The sequence below is a fragment of the Melampsora larici-populina genome (assembly GCF_000204055.1).
Source record: "Melampsora larici-populina 98AG31 unplaced genomic scaffold MELLAscaffold_8, whole genome shotgun sequence".
Classification (NCBI taxonomy): Eukaryota; Fungi; Basidiomycota; class Pucciniomycetes; order Pucciniales; family Melampsoraceae; genus Melampsora; species Melampsora laricis-populina.
Window position 1 is genome coordinate 1,186,829 of NW_006768772.1, and position 18,529 is coordinate 1,205,357.

Sequence of the window (18,529 nt, forward strand, 5' to 3'; positions counted from 1 at the left end):
CTCTACTAGTATCCCTGGTGCTTCCAATTTTCTAACACTCCACAATTGGCTCTTAACTCCTGAACTTGTGGATCTCCATTTGCTGCTCTAGTTAAGAGTCCTGTCACCGCTGTTTTTTTCCGGTATTACTACAGCTGGACCAGGTGAAGCTTTGTTTGTCGCCTGAGTTCCTCCTCCCTGTGCCGCAGCAATCTTCTCCTGTTCTAACTGTAATGAGTAGTCTGCAACCACAGTTCTAATTGGTCTACTACTATCCCATCTGACAACTGCTCCATTTGACAAAACATAAGTGTTATTGTTCTCTTTTACATATCCATCATTGATGTCCCGCTGCTTGTCCGGCCACCTATTATGACCGTGTCCTTCTTTTCCACAATAGTAACACATTACTGGCCCATCTCTAAATGTCCTCTCTTGAAACTCTCCTCGAGGAGGTCCATTGTTAGGTGGTGGTGGTCCGTAAGGTCCACTGGATGGCTGTTGATTGCCATTGTTGTTTTGTTGGAACTGTCCCGATGAATTGTTCTATTGCGAGTTTGAGTTGTAACCTCCTCTTCCTCCTCTATTTCCGCTATAGCCTCCTCTTCCTCTATTCATTCCAAAGTTGGCATATTGGCCACCATGTTGATGATTAGGGCCAGAACTATTATTGTTGAAGTTCTGTCCTCCTTGTTGACCTCCTCTATTAAAGTAAGTTGAAGAGTTGAATTGAGGTGCTGGGCCTCGGTTTTGAACTGGGGGTCCGGTGTTATTTTGCCCAGAGTAAGAGTTGTTCTGGAAACCTTTATGAACATGATTATTCTGACTTGTAACCAAAGGTCTATTTAATCCTTGCCCAGTCCACGCCGCAAACTGTCGCACTAGTTCATTGATAGTTGCCTCCTCCCCAGGTTTTCCCCCAATCTTCTTATTCAAGCCTTCCATCTTCATTCCCCTTCGTTCCTTATCCTTTTGTACTACCTTCTCCTTAAGTTCTTCATCCTTCTTCGTCTCTACTTCCTTCTTTCCTCGTAATTCTTCAAACACCAATTCTACTTCTGCTTGAACCACCGTGTGAATTGTCTTCTTAAGTATCTTCCATCCCGGCAGCCGATGTCGTCCATCCTTAGTCTTTCTTAAATCACCATCATCTCGTAACTTCTCTTTGATCTTCTTCTGCATGCTATCTGAGAAAGCTCTATAGTAATAGTTGCAGATCTCGTCTTCTGAGTCAATATATTCGTACTTCTTGATATAAACCAATATGCTGTCAAACTTATGTCTAAAACCTTCAAATTCCAACTTTGAATCAATGCCTCCATTTCCTTCATATTCCAAGACTAACTCCTTTAAGTCTTCCACCGTATATTTAGGCGCCTCCCGGATTGATGCATACCAATCCTTCATTTCTGTCTTCAATAATTTCCAATCCCATTCTCCTTCACCCCAACCCTTAAGTTCTTTAATTTCTTCTTTTAAATCTTTTCCATTCACAAAGGCACAAACTTGCATTGCCATATCTTCACCGTTAGCTCCGTCCACCTTTGCTGCAACCTCAAAATCCCGTAAGAATTTCCGAACATCATCACCTTGACTAAACCGTAACTCTGAATCTTGTGGTTCAATTTTTACAACCTTCTTCTTTCCCTTCTTACTCTTTTTCTTCTTTTTGACCTCCACTTCGCTTTCATCTTCCAAACTTGAACTCTCTTCACTACTGCTATCCGAACTCGAGCCACTACTACTACTGCGACACTTCTTCTTTCCCTTTCTTCCCTTCTTTGACTTTTCGTTTGCCTCCTCTAATAACTTTAATAATTTCTTCATATGTTCTGCTTGTACTTCAGCCTCCTTGATATAATCCTTTGCTTCTTCAACTGTAATTTCCCCAGCTTTTACCATTCTTTTGGCACTATCAATTGAAATTATCTCCTCTTCTTCCATTCCTGCCACTCCTTTTGTTGTAACATCATCCCCCGAGTCATCCTCACTTCCTTCCTTCTCTCTATATACCCCCTGTTTGTTTTGACTAGATCCTTCCTGAACACTAGTACCACCACTTTTACCAACTACAGACAAAGCATTCTCTGCCGCAATTTGTTTAGGATCCGTTGATGATCCAAGAGTGTCTTGAGATGACATTTTAAGATTTGAGATTTTAACTGAGGTCGAAATGTAATGTTTGAGATATATAAAGTTTGATGATTTGTTGAAACTACGATGCGTTGGAGCACCTGCGGAGACGCAGAAGTTGTTTCGAGTGCCCCAGTGGAGTCACCAGATGTAGAACTCCTACGCAGTGTAGCGTAGGCTGAGCCGGAGAGGGGAAGAATCACCACTCGAGAGAGCGGATGAAACTACAGGCGCTGTGAAGCTGCCCTCGTCCTTCAAAATTGCTTTCGAAATTTGAGATGAGGCGTCTCTACTCTCACTTCTTTGTCTTTTAAAGGTTTCCCAAAACCTATTTTACACCACGCGGTTGGATGCGCAGCACAGAGCGGAGTCTAACACTATTACACACAACTCTTCACGAGTTTGTAGTATAGAGATATGTAAACTCGAGTTTGTTGATCTTTTGCAAGGTTGTAACACGACTTGTACAGGACTGGAATGAATTCCAGAGCCCGACTCGACCCGGCCTCGACTTGAATCAAGAGGCGGGTTTATTGATTTGACTTCAAAATTCGACTTCTTTACAATCTGTCGACTGATTTGTAACCAAACTCAGCATCCACAGGACTTCAAAGCAACGCAAAAAAGCTCAACACCCTAATCCTCTAACTACTTCGTGCTCCAATAAGTAAGTCACGTTTATCTTTAAATAACAATAAAAGAAACACAATAGTCGAATTCTCTTTTAAAGAAACTGCTAACAATCCTTTCTTTTACACTAACTTTCTAAAAAAGAACACAATAGCTCGATTTCTCTCCGATTGACAAAAGAACAGTACACTTTATCAAATTAACTCGAATAAGACACAGACACACACTCAGACACAAAGAATCGTATACCACAAATTGGATATCAAAAATTGGATGCCCTCTTTTCTTTTCCCTTTCGAGCAACCCCCTCTTATACCTTTCACTCACGCCCTTTTAGCTCATGACGCGGCCTCAATCTCCAACCTCAACGTTTTTTCTTCCGACCGATCGTTCTCGAAGTGGTTTCGTCAGCTCCTTTACTACGTAAGTCTTTCTTTCCCTTCTCTTATTCTTTTCTTGTCTTGATCATTCTCTCTCTTCTTTTAACTTCCATCTCTAGTTCCGATTTTTTTCACTCAATATCCATACCTCCAGTAGTGTGATCTTGCCCTGTTCGCTTCTCGGTCCTCCTATCTCAACTTAACTACTTCACTCTAAAATCGATTCCCTATTCCAATTTTCGATCTCTAGTTCTAATCCTGCATGCCAAGAGGTGAGTCTTATAGCTCCCTTTCTGATTTGTTTTATTTCCCAACCCACTGACACCTTTCTGATTGTCTTCTCTACATGTATACCTCAAAATAGATCCTCTCAACACTTCCATCTACATCATACTCAATCTACCTTCGATTTGGAGTTCCAATCCCTATCCAGCTTATCTTTAAACCTGAAGATCGAAGTTCCTATCGTTTTTCAATTTCAATTTTGATATTTGATTTAAGATATGACAGGTGAGTCTTGTCTTCTTTTTTTTTTCATAGATGCGACTGCCATCAAATCTATTCCACCTATCTAACTACTATCTTCAAACTTTCTCATCCTTCTTTATCTCGGATTCTAGACTGTCACGACATTTTCAATTCTGAAAACTCTTTTGATACTTTCACTTATTGTGCTGTATGTTCCCTAAGACTCGGTCTTCCATCTTCGTCCTATTCTCCTCTATTTCGATCTCGAGATGTAGTTATGATCTAGTTGTAACTTTAAGTCTGAAAGGTGACTTTTCTATTACCCCTTTCTCAGACTCGAATCTGTTCGATCCCCTTTTAAAATTTGCTATCTTATCTGTTACTCAACCCAAATCCTCGTCCCGTGTTATATCTCATTATCATACTTTGTTTAACTACATGATTAAGTTTTGTTATCGTGTCTAACTTTACTAGATATGATATCTCTTACAAATGAAAGATACATGATTAAGTTTTGGCTCCCTTTGTTGCCTATGAACTTGACTCGAGCTTGAAATCTGCCCTCAGTGAGTAAGACTTTGAGCTTCTCGAGCCCTTCTTCGTGTATATAAAAGGTGAGGGTGATGGTGTGTTCTGATCACCACAGCGTGGCTGAGAGTGAATCTCTTTGATGTTACAGGAAAGGAATGAAGGTCATTTCGGTCTCAATGGACCACGAGGACCATTTTACCTTCCAAACCAAGTGGATGGCCGAATTTCTGGTACTTCAAGACGAGGATAGCGAGGCATATTCAGGAGGACTCCTTTCCGACGTCACGTATAAGTTTTTCGAAAACGGTTACTTATTAACCACATCAATGTATAACGAGAAACTTCAACGCTGGGTTCCCATTCTCCTCTCTTGGCTCGGAGGCCTATCTAATGACCATTACAAGGCCCATTTTGCCACTTTATTTCGTCAAATTCAAAAAACAACATTGTCTGACAGGGAAAAGAGAAGGCTTGTTGAACAGGTAGTCGACTTTTCTCAAGCACAGAAATCAGGATTCATCGAAGCATATATGGAGGTCTTCAACGTCCATGATCGAAACATTGCTCTATCCAAATTACATGGTTGTGTTCAACATTTTCGTCAGTCCGTCACTCGCATGGCTAAACACAACAAAGTGGTCAAAGTTAATATGGTGGTAAGTAATCCATATTAATTCTCACGGGTATCTCTCATAAACTGATATGTCACTTCTCTTTCAGGGTACTTGGGAAAAGTACTGCAGAGAGCTGCGTCTACCGGATGAACCAGGACGCCCTGACCTCGAAACCAGGTTCAAAGAACTACGTCAAGTATTCCCTTTGGCCAAAAGGTGGATAGATTGGTGGTATGCCGCCGACATCCAAGCAATGCTCTTCCCAGCTCGGAAGAGAATACCCAAAGACGATCCTCCGTTACTTGGCAGTGATGACAACGACGACGACGGAGGCAGAGACCGTCCATGCAGACGCCCAGAATTACCGTCAACCACGAACGCGCAAGAATCACTGCACCGCGTCTATTACATGCTTTGGTACGTGAGGATTTTTGGCTTAATTTTCATTCATTCAATTCTGACATTGGTTTCTTTCAGCAAGGGAAAGTGCGGTATCATTGGTGGCATGATACAACTATTTGCTTTGGTCTTGAGTTTAGAGCGTGACTATCAAGCTCGCCTGAAGGGAGTGAGTGTAACTTATGGTTCGAGCATGAAGAACTGGGAGGATGTGGTGACGTCGTTAGGAATGGCGAAACCAACCAAACGTCGATATGTTGCCAACGATGGGCGGCCACCCGACACTACGAAAGAACTCCTGGACGATTCAGAAGGTAAAATCAAAAAGCCTAAAAGTCAAAAAGGTCCAGGCCGACCTCAAGGTTTGCAAAATATCAACCGCAGCCCTCTCACCACCTACCAGTCCTATATTTACGGAAGGACACCTGGCACTTACAACTGCTGCTGGCTTTCGGCGACCTTGGAATCTCTCTTTGCTCTTTTCGGCCCTCTTTGGAGTCAACATTCTCACGTCAATGGATCTAACTTGATCACTGCGATAATGCGCCACTTTACCAGCCGATGCGATGTCGAATTACGACAAGGCAAGAACATTCTGGCAGTCTGCACCCGAGGTGAAAACATTATCCATAAGGCCATTCAGAATATCAACGAGGCCTCCTACAAGTCTGATGCTATGTGTTCTGCTGATGGATTCATGGACATTTTACTCGCGATCCCTTCGTTCTTGCCTCTCTTTGCTGTCAACGTCGCCAAGACCTTGGTATGCACTCAAAACGACAAGCATTCGATGACCACGACTAGACCAACTGGTGTGATCCGATTGTTTCCTTCGATGTTCAGGGACGCCGTGCTGTCATACGCAGATTTGGGAATTCTGTTGCGTGAAATGCTCAACGACGGTATCTTGTCTCAACCAGGTCTTATATGCCGAAAATGCCATCCGGGGGCTCCAAAGTCCGCACCTGCACCATCCATCGACGCAGAAGACCTCAGTATGCTTGATCAGCGCTTGAGAATCGATGGAAGCTCACCTCCTTTGCACCTTTATTTCCTTTTGGATAATGTTACCTCGTTACACAGAACAGACCGCGAAAGCTACATGGGGCATACTGACTGGCCAGCTCGCCTGATACTGGGCAATGCCCATTATCAGATGGTTACCCGAGGTTTTTGGGGAAGTCATCACTATTGGTGCCAGGTTGTGCGATCCGTTGAAGGGATCCTTGGCGTTTGGCACTATGACGAGCGCAAGAACGCAGGGTTTGCTCAGCTTATATCTCGCGACGTCGACAGCATCGCTGGGTGCTCAGATAACACCTCTTGGGTCTGTTACTCAAGGGTGCCCTTTGAGGAAGAGAAGAAAAAGATTGAAGCAGCGATTATCTCCATGATGAAAAACTTTCCTACGCGCCACCACAGCATCCCTTTCTCCATGCCAACTGCTACCGCGCCTTTTGGAGGAGGTCTTCCCTCCCTCAAAGCCAACAATATAGATGATTGCACGGCTGCCACCACTGACGACATCAAAGATAAACATTCACCTGCTCAATCTTCCGATTTGGATGAACTCAACATCAATGTTCAAGAAGTACCGCCGGACTCTCCTTCAGTTTTGGATGCACTCGACTGACATGTTCAACAAATACCTGACTCTCCATCGGTGGAGAGTCATGACCAACTTGATGATCTAGAACTTGATCATCAAACTCTAGTGCCTCAACCTCGAGCTTTGGATAATCTCAACGTGGGTATCAAACCGGATCCTGACATAATGGTTCCGGCTCAATCTTCTGCTGTGGACCCTGTCGTGAGGCCCGGTAATTTGAAGATTAAGCTGTTGGTGCAGAAGCAGGCGCTTGATCCTTTAATTCCAGTTGGTAAGTACAACTGCCTTTTTGATTTATGGTGTGTGCCGTTTACTGATTGGTCATCTATTCTCTCCATTGTAGAACCAACGACAAAAAGGTCGGTTACTGTGAAAGCAGAGAGCGGCCCCACTGCGGCTCAGAAGCGCAAGGCTGCAGCTGCAGAGAAGCGGAAGGCTGCAGCGGAAAGGCGAGATTTGGCAAAAAAAAAAAGATGATGTTTGATATGTTGTAGCCTCAAAGCGAAGTAGCTTGATGTTTTGTTTGGAATGTTATACAAGCTTGTTGACTTGCTGCTCGAAATGCAATTGAGTTGTTTTTCTTTCTTGCAATGTGGTGTGCCATTCCCGGTGTAAAATTCTACTTATACCGGGGCAACTGGCATTTTTACACGGAATTAGCTTACACACCATGGTTCGGTGCAAAGTTCGTAGGTGCAAAATTGCAATTTGGGGTTGGATGGGTGATTTTTGCTACAATGGACAAGAGAGGAGGGTGGAGGACAAACCTCAAACCCCGAAACACAAACCTGTATTACCCTGTACAGATACTCGATTTTCGAGTAACTCTCATCAGGCCTCACCAGAACATCATAGAAAGCATCTAGACAATGCCAAAGACGATTCCAGACGGCTCCTGATTGAGAATGCTATTGAGTCATTGGATCAAAACAAAAAGTAAGTCTCCAGATGACCAAAAACAATTCAACATCGAGGTGATAAGTAATAACTATGGATGCTTTTGACTTTTTATCAAACAAAAAGATTAGCTTTGAAAAATCATCATCTTTCACTTTTCATCACAGACAAATATCAATCAATATTTGTCTCACCTTCTCAACATCAATCAGTATAATCAAAATGGAAGCTACATTCAATGGAATACATCATTTTCGTACGAGATCTGTAAATGAGAGTAGGCATGCAACACACAATATGTCTTTTTGCTTCACATTGTTCTCCACAAGAAGATGATTAAGATATTCAATTTTCCAACTTTACAAAGACTGCTTAGATTGGAATTTGGATCACATGATTGTTACAGTCTGTCATAATCCAAAAGATCAGCCTTAGGAAGACATGGTAGAGAAGGCAATCAGACTCACCTTGAAGATAGTAAAAATTCCAAAGTTTCAATCCAATGCGAGAATTTTCAATTCAACATCGATGTCTAAACAATGATCAGAAAAAGACCTAAAAGTAGAAATCGAATCCAAAAGACTATTTGGATTTGAAGCAGCAAATCGAATTTCAAAAGCTTGTGGAACAATGCATAATTTTTGATTGTTTTTGGTCATCTAGAGACTTAATTTGAGTCTTGATCCAATGACTCAATAGCATTCTCAATCAGGAGCCGTCTGGAATCGTCTTTGGCATCGTCTAGATGCTTTCTATGATGTTCTGGTGAGGCCTGATGAGAGTTACTCGAAAATCGAGTATCTGTACAGGGTAATACAGGTTTGTGTTTCGGGGTTTGAGGTTTGTCCTCCACCCTCCTCTCTCGTCCATCGTATTTTGCACCGTATATTTTTACACCCCACTCACATGTGTAAAAGGTCCGGTGTAAAAATATATATCTCGACGGGGTGCATGAGTTTTGCACCTCGCTTTTTACACTTCACTTTTTAACACTTAGGGTGTTCAAACCTCAAAATCAATTCATGCAAGTTTTGTGCAAGTTCTGTGCAAGATATGAATAGAACTTGCACGGATCTTGCACAAAACTTGCAAGAGTCGGTCTCGCACGGTTTTTGCACGGTTTGGAACACAATAACTCGGGTTGTCAAAAAAATTACTGTGCAAGATTAGTGCAAAAAATCTTGCACGGATCTTGCACGGATCTTGCACGTCGGTCTTGCACATTTCTTGCACAGGTTTGAACACCCTAACTGAATAAAAAAAATTGAACCAAGTGTAAAATTCAAAGAACCCCCCCGCCTCCTTTGAATTTTACACTGAACCTCTTTTACACATCGAGATTCGGTGTAAATCACTCAGTGTAAAATTCCCCATCCCCCTATTATAATACCTTTACAAAAGAGATAGGCACAAGTACAGAATCCTAAACTTTACAAACTTTCAAACCAAGAGACTCTATGTATCTAGCAGATCATTCAATTCAAAGGATGCCCACCAAGTAGAGATTGATAATTCTTAACCGGTCTTGCAAACCCAACTCTCGCAGGCGCACTAGAATCGAAAACAGTATAAACATTTCTCAAGAAAATATCACCTACTACCCAAGAATCGAATAAACTTGTTCCTGATACTGCTCCCAGACATAAGTTGTCATCAATATCACCTTTACTAGACTGTAACACAAAGTCATCTCGTTGAATTTCATAAGTTTGTCCTCCAAAGTTCATTTCAAATTTTACCTTTGTAGAACATGGAAGGTAAAAAGTTTCTAGATGAAGTAACTCTTATTAGACAGATACCTGATACCTTCACTTTTAGAATAGACAAGACTAATGAAACATTACCTTCACCACCATCATTGATTGATTCCACTCCAGGAATAGATGAATATACTGCCTTTGCAACATCACTCGGTGCAAGAAGAATGCTCTCTCCGGTATCCAAAAAAGCTTGATTATTGATCGAGTCTTCAATCTTGATACCATTGACAGTCACGTGATCAAGTGAGACTTGCCAATAATCTTTCTTGGTAACTTTTACGTAATTTACTTCTCCAGTAAATAATGAAGTATTTAAACCTCCTAATGTTAGAATTCCACCAGGTTGATTGATTTTAGATGAAGAGTGATTAAATCTAGTTAAACCGAATGAAAAGGTTTTGATCCCTGCAGAGATCCAAAATGGTGTTGAATTTTTTTGATCTCCAAATGACATTCCCATTATACCTATATTATAACAAATGTCGATTCATGATGGAACAGTCAATCTCATCGAATCCTTCATCAAGCTATGTAGGAGGAATATGATCGAAAAAGTTGAACTAAACCTGATGCATCACCCATAAAAATCCCTGAAGTAGTCACATTCACAAGTCCGAATTTTTGATTTTGAGCATAATAAGATCCAAATGAAACTGATTCAGTTGCCTCAACTCCAGTAGCCATAGAGTTGTCTCCATATGCTTCTGAAAATAGTTTAGGACCGATTTTAAAAGATGAAGATATCGAAGGATCAAATGAGGGTCCAATGGTGTTAAGACTCAGTGAAGAATTTTGATCGGAAGATGAACTGGATGAACCAGTTAACCAAAAAGTACATGAACCAGTGTCTAGAAGGACTTTGAATTTTTGACTTGGAGTTCCAATTTCAATCACACCATAATATTCTACATCCTCAACATTCTCAAGTTCTATTTCCAGATTTAAATTCTCAGTAAAACTCCAATGATATAAAAACGTTGAGGGTTTCTTCAACTGAAAACCAATTTTGCTCACCTATATGATCTCTACGAGTCTTCATTAATTTCGGGTTTGGACGACAGCCATTCAAAGATCCAACCCTAACCGTATGGCATCGTTTCCTCGATCTTCTGATACGCTGCATGGTAAGAAGCGAACTTCCTTGGTCTTGATCACTCGACTGAATTCGACGAGAGTATAAAGGCACTCGATAAAGCTCATTTGAAGTAATAATAAATGAAATGTAAAAAATTAAGAAACCATATAAAATTAAATTATGAATCCGAGTAAATCTCATCCTGAGTACTCTCATTATACGAAAAAAAAACTCAATCAAATCAACTGCTTCAATTTTTTTGAACCTTCAATTTTGCGTATGATGATTTTGGAAATAAAATGCAGGTTGGTGTTCAAGGTCTCTCCAAGCCAAGAAGGTTGTTAAAATTTTTATATGATTATACTCCTCATTTAGTTCTAACATAGTGATCAAATAAAGGATTCAATTATTCTAATTCGGAATTGCTTATCATCTTACTTCAAATAAAATCCACCCGAAAACCGAAGATTGAAAAAAGATTTATAAATTATAAATATAACGCTTCATTACTCAGAACCGAAAGAAGAGACCAATTCTAAGCGATAATCAATTTGATGATTCTCTAAAGAGCTTTCACAAGAAGATTCTCCAATAAATCAGTTTATTTTAACAAAAAATTAAGAGGGCAAACTCTCATCTGTAGATCAACAGGTACTCTAACAAAAGGAATAATCACATTATGACGCAAAACAATATGTATATCTATCAAGATCTCCTTATGGTTATCCCTCGTATTGCAGGCGCGCTGTGTTTTGAAACGGCCATGCCTGAGTGCCACGAAGCATTGAACCATCAGGCTAGCGCGCGAGGCGCATGTGGCCCGCCCTTCGCGTAAACAACCAAAAACTCTCAAAACCTTTTGGCATCATTAAATAGTGAATATACGTCTTCAGAATCACATGCAAGTGAAACTGCATAATATATAAGGGTCAAAGGAAGTCAACTGTGGGTTTATAGGTATAAAAATCTTACCAGTATATATTGACGCGTCTGCATTCCTTGGACAAGCTGAGTAGATCTTTGAGATGCACCACAGCTTGTGATTTCTATCAGTTTGATTGTGTCTCATCATTGAGTCTTGGGACAAACAGAAGTGAGAAATATGACTGGCGATGAATTGCTCAATGCCTGGCTAACGGCTTGACACAAAAGATACATATCTCTATGCTATACCATCAAAGTGCTCAAAATCGATTTTTTGTAATATACCACATCCTGCCTTTGGTGGGATTCCGGAAGTAGTCATTAAGTAACGCATTTCACATTCTGTGATTCCTATTCTTTTTAAAATGTGATTTTTCTTCAGGAAGCGCTTGTAAACCAACACGCTCTTAAATACTTCACACATAAACCTCGACAAATTTCCTTGACTCGACATTTTTGGGTCCAAAAAAACCATCCAGGTTCAGATCAATCATAAAAAAAGGATTTTTCTAAAAGATTTCAAACAATAAATCATTCACTACATTATTCTTCACAACTACTTTAAAATATGATTAGAGTACAAACAATAAACCTATGAAAACAATACACTGAATTTGATTTGAGTCTATTTGTCCTAAAAAAACTATACCTAATCAAAACTTGAAGACAAACTTACCAAGCCAGCTAGTACACACTTTTTGAATTTGTTCCTACAATTTATTCATTAACATGTATCCTACCCAAAACATAAGCTAAACCAATTAAACCAATCCAAATCCATATAGACTGATTGATCAACAAGAAATCTAAACCAAAAGTTGATAATGAAATCTTACTTTTAACAATTGGTTTAAGATCATGAAGATTTTTTTGAAATAATAAAACTTCTTCTAATTTAATTTCAATCAATTCTAATTTATTTTCAATCTTCTTCATGTTCGGTAAATTAATGTTTTCAGAAACTTGATTTAGATCTGAAAGACTTGGATCAGTTCTTAAACTAGAATTTTCTGAACCATTCGAATTCGAATCTGAATCTGATTTAATTAAAGAAGTCTTCATCAATTGATCATTCTGATACCCAAGAACTTTATTTTTCCAAACTGAAATTAATAAGATTCCTAAAGAATCAACTTGATCTTTCAAACAAACTTGATCACAAGAATCTAAATCCAAATAATTATTCAAAACTAATGAACCTAATGATTCTAAAGCCCTTAAAACTCTAAACATAAACTTTTCTTCATCTTCTTCATGAATCTGATCAGATGAGGTTTCTTGGATCAATAAATCAGATGAAATTAAACATATTTCAGACAATAATGTATCTGGAAAACTTTTAAAATTCGGTATCTTTAGTTTATCTTGCTTTGGTATTTGAATGGGTATCCTAAATAATTCATCTTCTCCTATCGTTTTAGGTCTTATTTCGATTCGATCAAAACTTGTTCTATTAAATCCCCCCCCAAGAAAAAGAATAGCCTTTAGTATTTGAAGAAATCTTGGAATATATGAAGAAATTGAAGTTTATAAAAAGACAAAATGAACTTTACTCTTGAAGACTAGCTAAAGAATAATCACATAAAGGTAAAACATCTTCAGGTATTCTCCAACTATCCTACCCAAAACCCCCCAAACCCAAAAAACAAAAAAAAGTAAATCAGAAAAAAAAATCAAAAAGAACTTCCAGAATTAAAAAAACCACAAACTTTGAAACAAGTTCACCAGTTTGAATAGGTTCTTTAACCGAAGAAATCGTCACCAAAGACCAAATCGACTTCGAATTCCAATCCAATAACCTAGCCAACATTCCATTCTCATTTCCTCCATCCTCATCATCGGTTTTCAAAAGTCCAAATCGAATTGAAAACTGTCTTGCTAATTTTAAATTCACCCAAAGATCTGGAAAAGGTGCTAAACCATTTAAAAGTAAACTATAAACCGGTTTAAAGGTGCTTGGATTATACAAGTTTGATGATGATGATGATGATGATGAATTGATTAAGTTTTGATTTAATTCTTTTAAAATTTCTATAGCTGTGATAGGTGAGATTGGAGTTGGTTCGATTAACAAAAGTAATCTACCAATCGAAATGAACGGTTCACTAAAAAAAAGAAAAGGTTAATTTGGATGAAGTTTTATGGAATCAGTTTGAATGCAACCAACCGATGTTCAGGATCCAAGATTCGAATAATATCAATATAAGTAGTGTTTAGATTAGGAGAAGATGAAGTTGCATTTACAGTGGAAGTCGAATTAAATGGAAATCTAACATAAAGTACTGGAACTAAAGGTGAATCTAATCTAAATGAATAAGTTTTCATTAAAGTGAATCTTAATGATAAAGCTTTCTCATCTGATCTCATCGTGTTTCTTTGAAATTGAAATTGAGATTATAGCGAATTAGTATGTTTGACTCAAGTTGAATTCTTATGAAAAACAAATTCCAGTCATAAAATGAAAAATATAAAATCAAAACACTAATCCAAACTATATCTATCTACATTCTGATCAAATATCTTCTAAACATACATGGTTATCTTCAAAAAAACTTATTATGTACCTTTCAAAACCTTCAACTAATTTCAATTTCTTATCACAAAAAAAGAAACTCAAAGACAAAGAAAAATCAAAAATCTTCAATGATCATACAATCTTTTCATTCAAAACAAACCACACATTACATCCCAAAACCTATCTCTTCCATCTCTAACACACACACACACAACCAAAAAAATCTCCCACTCAAGCACCATCAGCACCTGATTCATTAGTAAACTCATAATGTCTCTTCACATCTTCTTCTCTAACAGTAGGAGGCGTATTTCGAATAGCTCTAATAAAATCATTCAAGTTCAATGCAGGTTCTAATAATTCATCAGCTTCTAAATCTGACCAAGTCTTTTCTTCTGCTCCTACATCTCCTGGTGAACATGGTGTCAGTTTCTTGATTTGTTTTCCTTCTGAATCTTTTGTAATCACCTGGATAACAATCAACCAAAAAAATGAATCACTAAGAAAGGTGAACGGAGGGGTTTGATAGTGTTTGGGATGACTTACCCATTTGAAATGAGTTGCACTTAAGACTTTACGAACAGGTTGCATCAAAGCATCTCTAACCACCACAGCAATATCCGAACCCGAATACCTAAAAACCAACCAAAAGCTCATCAATCATCCAATCTATTCCCAACCCCTCCAAAAGACTCAAAAAAAACAAGAAAACTAACCCTTGTGATTGATTAGCAAGTTGACGATAATCAAGTTGAGTTAAAGTACAAGGAGTGTTTCCTACATTCAATTCAAACATTCGTTTTCTTGCATCTAAATCAGGTAAAGGAATAAAAATCCGTTTTTCAAATCTTCTTTGAATCGCAATATCAAGTGCCCAAGGAATCTAATAATTCCAAAAAGAGAAACCGAATCAATCGGTCAACCCGAAAAAAAACTCACACAAATGAGAACCCAAACTCGAAAGAGAGAGAAAAAAACATCAAGAAAACATACATTAGTGGCACCCAAGACCAAGACTCCTTCAGAATCATTTCCAACTCCATTCATTTGAACCAAAAACTCAGTTTTGATTCGACGTGCTGCTTCTGATTCACCTTCACCTCTTACACCACAAAGTGAATCGACTTCATCAATAAAGATAATCGCTGGTTTGTTTTCTCTTGCCATTGTAAAGAGTTGTTTAACCAATCTAAAATACCCCCAAAAAAAAAGAAAATCAAACCTTTCTCAGTCTCTCTCAAAAGAAGCAACCCTTTTTGATGATTGATAAAAAGATGAAAAAAGAGAAAGATTGGGTTTATAAAAGAAAAAAACAATGCGCACCGCTCACTTTCTCCCATCCATTTACTCACCAAATCAGAACTACTAACCGAAAAGAAAGTACTCTTAGCTTCAGTCGCCACAGCTTTAGCCAAATACGATTTCCCTGTTCCCGGTGGTCCATACAAAAGTATACCTCTCCAAGGTGTACGTTTACCGGTGAAGAGATGTGGAAATTTGATAGGTAGGATCACTGCTTCTTTCAATGATTCTTTGGCTCCTTCTAGGCCTGCTACATCTTCCCATTTCACATTAGGAGTTTCGGCTAGGATCGCACCTGGGTTGGTTTAAAGAAAGTTTGGTTTGAATGACAGGTTTGGGTTTGGGTTGGGAATTGAACCAACAAAAAAAATGTCTTACCGTTTAGAGCTCCTCTTAGTTTTTTGGTTTCTGCATCATCTCCTTCACCATTCTGACTAAAGAAGAATCAAAATCAAATTATTCAATCAACGAACTTCATTTCATAAGACGCGTTGGTTGAGTTTTTTGTTTCGTTTGAGTGATTTGAAAAAAGGTTTCGTACGTTGGTTGATCATCATTACCTGATTGTTTTCCATTTGCACCAACTGCTTGTTTACCTTGTTTATGATTCTCAGAACTCTATAAAAAAATCAAAAGATCAAAACGAAAAAACGAAAAAACAGTAAATCAGATTCTTTTTTTGAGGGTTTGATGTCAGAGAGAGGTTAAAGAATTCTTACTTGAATATGAGTTTTTAATTTTTCGGCTCTTTCTAAATATTCTTCCATCTTAGTCTTAATTAAATCTTTTAATTTCGGATTCTTTTCATCTAAAGTTTTTTCAAAATCAATCCATCAAAAAAAAACCAAAAAAAGAAGTTCAATATTTCGATCAGAATGAATTTTTTATTTTTCTTTGGATATCATAAAAACTTTTTATTTAAAAATCCACGTTACATTTATATGCCATATGAAAATAATCTAATGCGTTTTTATATAATTTTAAACTTTCTTCCCAATTCTGTTTAAGATCTTCATCTATTGCAGTTCTAACAATTTCACATGCTTTCTAAAACCCAATAAATTATCGAAAAAAACTCATCAGTTTCTTCTTCTTTGAAATGTTTTAAGTTTTGGTGTTTAAAAGATTGACTAACATCAAGGAAATTACTGTTAGTTGACATGATCGATCGATGTGGTGTTTGCTTGAAAGTTGACCAAGATGTGGTTCTGAGTTTGGTGGGTTCAGTGCTTGGTTTTGTGTTTTGATGAATTGGTTTAAATTAAAGTGAGGAAGGTCTTATTAGTCAGTTGAACAGCTTCATCAAAGAGAACAAGGACTGATACTTTATATAAGCATATTCAGCTATCTATAAGCATATCCATGACATCTTCACCTTCTGTCAAACTCCGTTTCGATTCGGTTTGGTCTCTAGGGACTTCGAACCAACGGTCAACAAACCAAACAGTAACACTCAACAAACCAATCCTACTCATTCTCATTCTCAACTTAAACTATCAACAAACCATCCATCCATCATCATGCCATCAGCAGCAAACGAGTCAGTGTCCACCCCCCAATCTTTCACTCCTGAGCACCAACCCCACTGACATCACACATTCCATCTCTTTCTTTTCCAAAACCAAAAAAAGTACACTAGCCAAAGCCGATCGAAAATTAACTTCTTCAACTTCATCTTTTTTCGGTTTCGGAGGTACATCAACCTCAAAGTTAGAAGAAGCCAGAGAATTATATCAATCAGCTGCAAACCAATTCAAATTAGAAAAAAAATGGAAAGAATCAGGTGATGCGTTTTGTAAATCGGCTGAATGTAGTTTAAAATTAGGTGAAAAGGATGATGCTTCAAATGAGTTTTGGTCAGCTTCTAAATCTTATAACAAATCGAACCCTGAACGTAAGTTTCAATTCTTTCTTATCGCTCACTTTGATCTATTTATTCAATCTAATACTTCTTTTTTTCTTTGATCTTTGTTTTTCTTTTGGGGGGTTTTAGTTAGTATTGGTTGTTTAAGACATACAGTGGAAATCTTAATTGAAAAAGGTAGATTCAGACAAGCTGCTGATCGTCAAAAAGATATTGCAAGAATCTTTCAACAAGATTCAGGTGATTTACAAGGAGCTTTAGATGCATTCTTACAAGCAGGTGAATGGTATTCACAAGAAGATGCTCATGCGTATGTCATTCCCATCCCATTCCTTTTCTTTCTATTGAAGATTGATCTCTTTTGTGTTTTTTTTTCTTGGTGGGGGGATTAGGACTGCTAATGGTTGTTTTAAAGATGCGGCTGATATTGCAGCTCAATTAGAACAATATTCAATTGCTATTGAAAACTTTGAATTAGTGGCTCGTAATTCTTTATCAAGTCCATTAACAAGATATAGTGTAAAAGAATACCTTTTCAAAGCAGCTCTTTGTCATCTTTGTACAGGAGTCAGTACTGAAATTTTTAAACCATTTCTTTATTTTGAAAAAGAAACTGAACGATTCTGATGTTTTCCTTTTTTTTCTTTTTTGGATTTATAGGATATTGTTAGTTCGAAACGTGCATTAGAGAATTATGGAGAATTAGATCCGAACTTTACTCAACAAAGAGAATATAAATTTTTATGTTCGATTATGGATTCAATCGAATCAGGGGATCAAGAATCTTATACGAATCATGTTGCTGAATTTGATTCAATGTTGAAATTAGATGCTTGGAAAACTACTATCTTACTTAAAATTAAAAGATCAATTCAAGAAGAACCTGGATTACTTTGATGAAAAAATATTCAACGTTTTTTTGGTTTTGGTTTTTTGGTTTGGGACGTTTAGGGTATCATAACCAAATCAGTCGTACTTCAAATCTCTTTCAATTCATCGATCTATGTAATTGTAGATTTACTGTTTTTTTTTCTCTTCGAATCAAATCTTTTTCTTTTCCTCTATGAAGTACGAATTGATGAATGTTTTATGAAAATGTGATATGATTTTGATACCTGTGAATTGATAGTGATGATTTGTATGTTGGTCAAAGTATTGGTTAAAGATTGGAAACCTATGAAACTCTTGTGGGCCTTGAATGTAACTTTGGAAAATGATGAAAGTTTCCAGTTGAATATGATCATCAAAGCTTCAACATTCTTTACTTTATAAGATAGGTACGTTGCAGCATGTCACACTCACAAGCAATCTAAACTGAAATCTTCCGCCGATCCCGCATTCAAAAACCATTCATTACATCGATTCCAATGGGCACATCCTTTTGTACTGTTCCAAAAAAGCATGCTTACTTATCCCCTTGATCAGAGAAGACCAAGTCACGGCAACTCT

The 18,529-nt window shown here is 37.9% G+C and overlaps 5 protein-coding genes across 5 annotated transcripts; 2 read left to right on the forward strand and 3 right to left on the reverse strand.

The window, feature by feature from the left end:
• Positions 1-6,569: 6,569 nt before the first annotated feature.
• Positions 6,570-7,220, forward strand: MELLADRAFT_95898 (uncharacterized protein; the record flags this gene model as incomplete). The annotated part of the gene is made up of 3 exons (XM_007407095.1): positions 6,570-6,725; positions 6,804-7,014; positions 7,087-7,220. 3 exons carry the CDS (start codon positions 6,570-6,572, stop codon positions 7,218-7,220), a joined length of 501 nt encoding a protein of 166 aa, XP_007407157.1.
• A 1,843-nt stretch (positions 7,221-9,063) lies between these two features.
• MELLADRAFT_95899 (aspartic peptidase A1) lies at positions 9,064-10,439 on the reverse strand (the record flags this gene model as incomplete). The annotated part of the gene is made up of 5 exons (XM_007407236.1): positions 9,064-9,095; positions 9,136-9,423; positions 9,485-9,865; positions 9,967-10,329; positions 10,415-10,439. 5 exons carry the CDS (start codon positions 10,437-10,439, stop codon positions 9,064-9,066), a joined length of 1,089 nt encoding a protein of 362 aa, XP_007407298.1.
• A 1,469-nt stretch (positions 10,440-11,908) lies between these two features.
• MELLADRAFT_115747 (uncharacterized protein) lies at positions 11,909-13,766 on the reverse strand (the record flags this gene model as incomplete). The annotated part of the gene is made up of 5 exons (XM_007407235.1): positions 11,909-12,185; positions 12,236-12,849; positions 12,948-13,012; positions 13,109-13,504; positions 13,567-13,766. The coding sequence occupies 3 exons, from the start codon at positions 13,764-13,766 to the stop codon at positions 12,949-12,951; spliced, it is 660 nt and encodes a 219-aa protein (XP_007407297.1).
• Positions 13,767-13,808: 42 nt separating this feature from the next.
• On the reverse strand, positions 13,809-16,481 carry MELLADRAFT_47487 (uncharacterized protein; the record flags this gene model as incomplete). The annotated part of the gene is made up of 10 exons (XM_007407234.1): positions 13,809-14,382; positions 14,461-14,548; positions 14,631-14,797; positions 14,908-15,103; positions 15,238-15,511; positions 15,595-15,650; positions 15,758-15,834; positions 15,936-16,024; positions 16,152-16,263; positions 16,352-16,481. 10 exons carry the CDS (start codon positions 16,376-16,378, stop codon positions 14,146-14,148), a joined length of 1,323 nt encoding a protein of 440 aa, XP_007407296.1.
• A 140-nt stretch (positions 16,482-16,621) lies between these two features.
• On the forward strand, positions 16,622-18,313 carry MELLADRAFT_71234 (uncharacterized protein; the record flags this gene model as incomplete). The annotated part of the gene is made up of 5 exons (XM_007407096.1): positions 16,622-16,756; positions 16,848-17,110; positions 17,210-17,390; positions 17,473-17,647; positions 17,741-18,313. The coding sequence occupies 5 exons, from the start codon at positions 16,737-16,739 to the stop codon at positions 17,975-17,977; spliced, it is 876 nt and encodes a 291-aa protein (XP_007407158.1).
• Between the last annotated feature and the right edge of the window lie 216 nt (positions 18,314-18,529).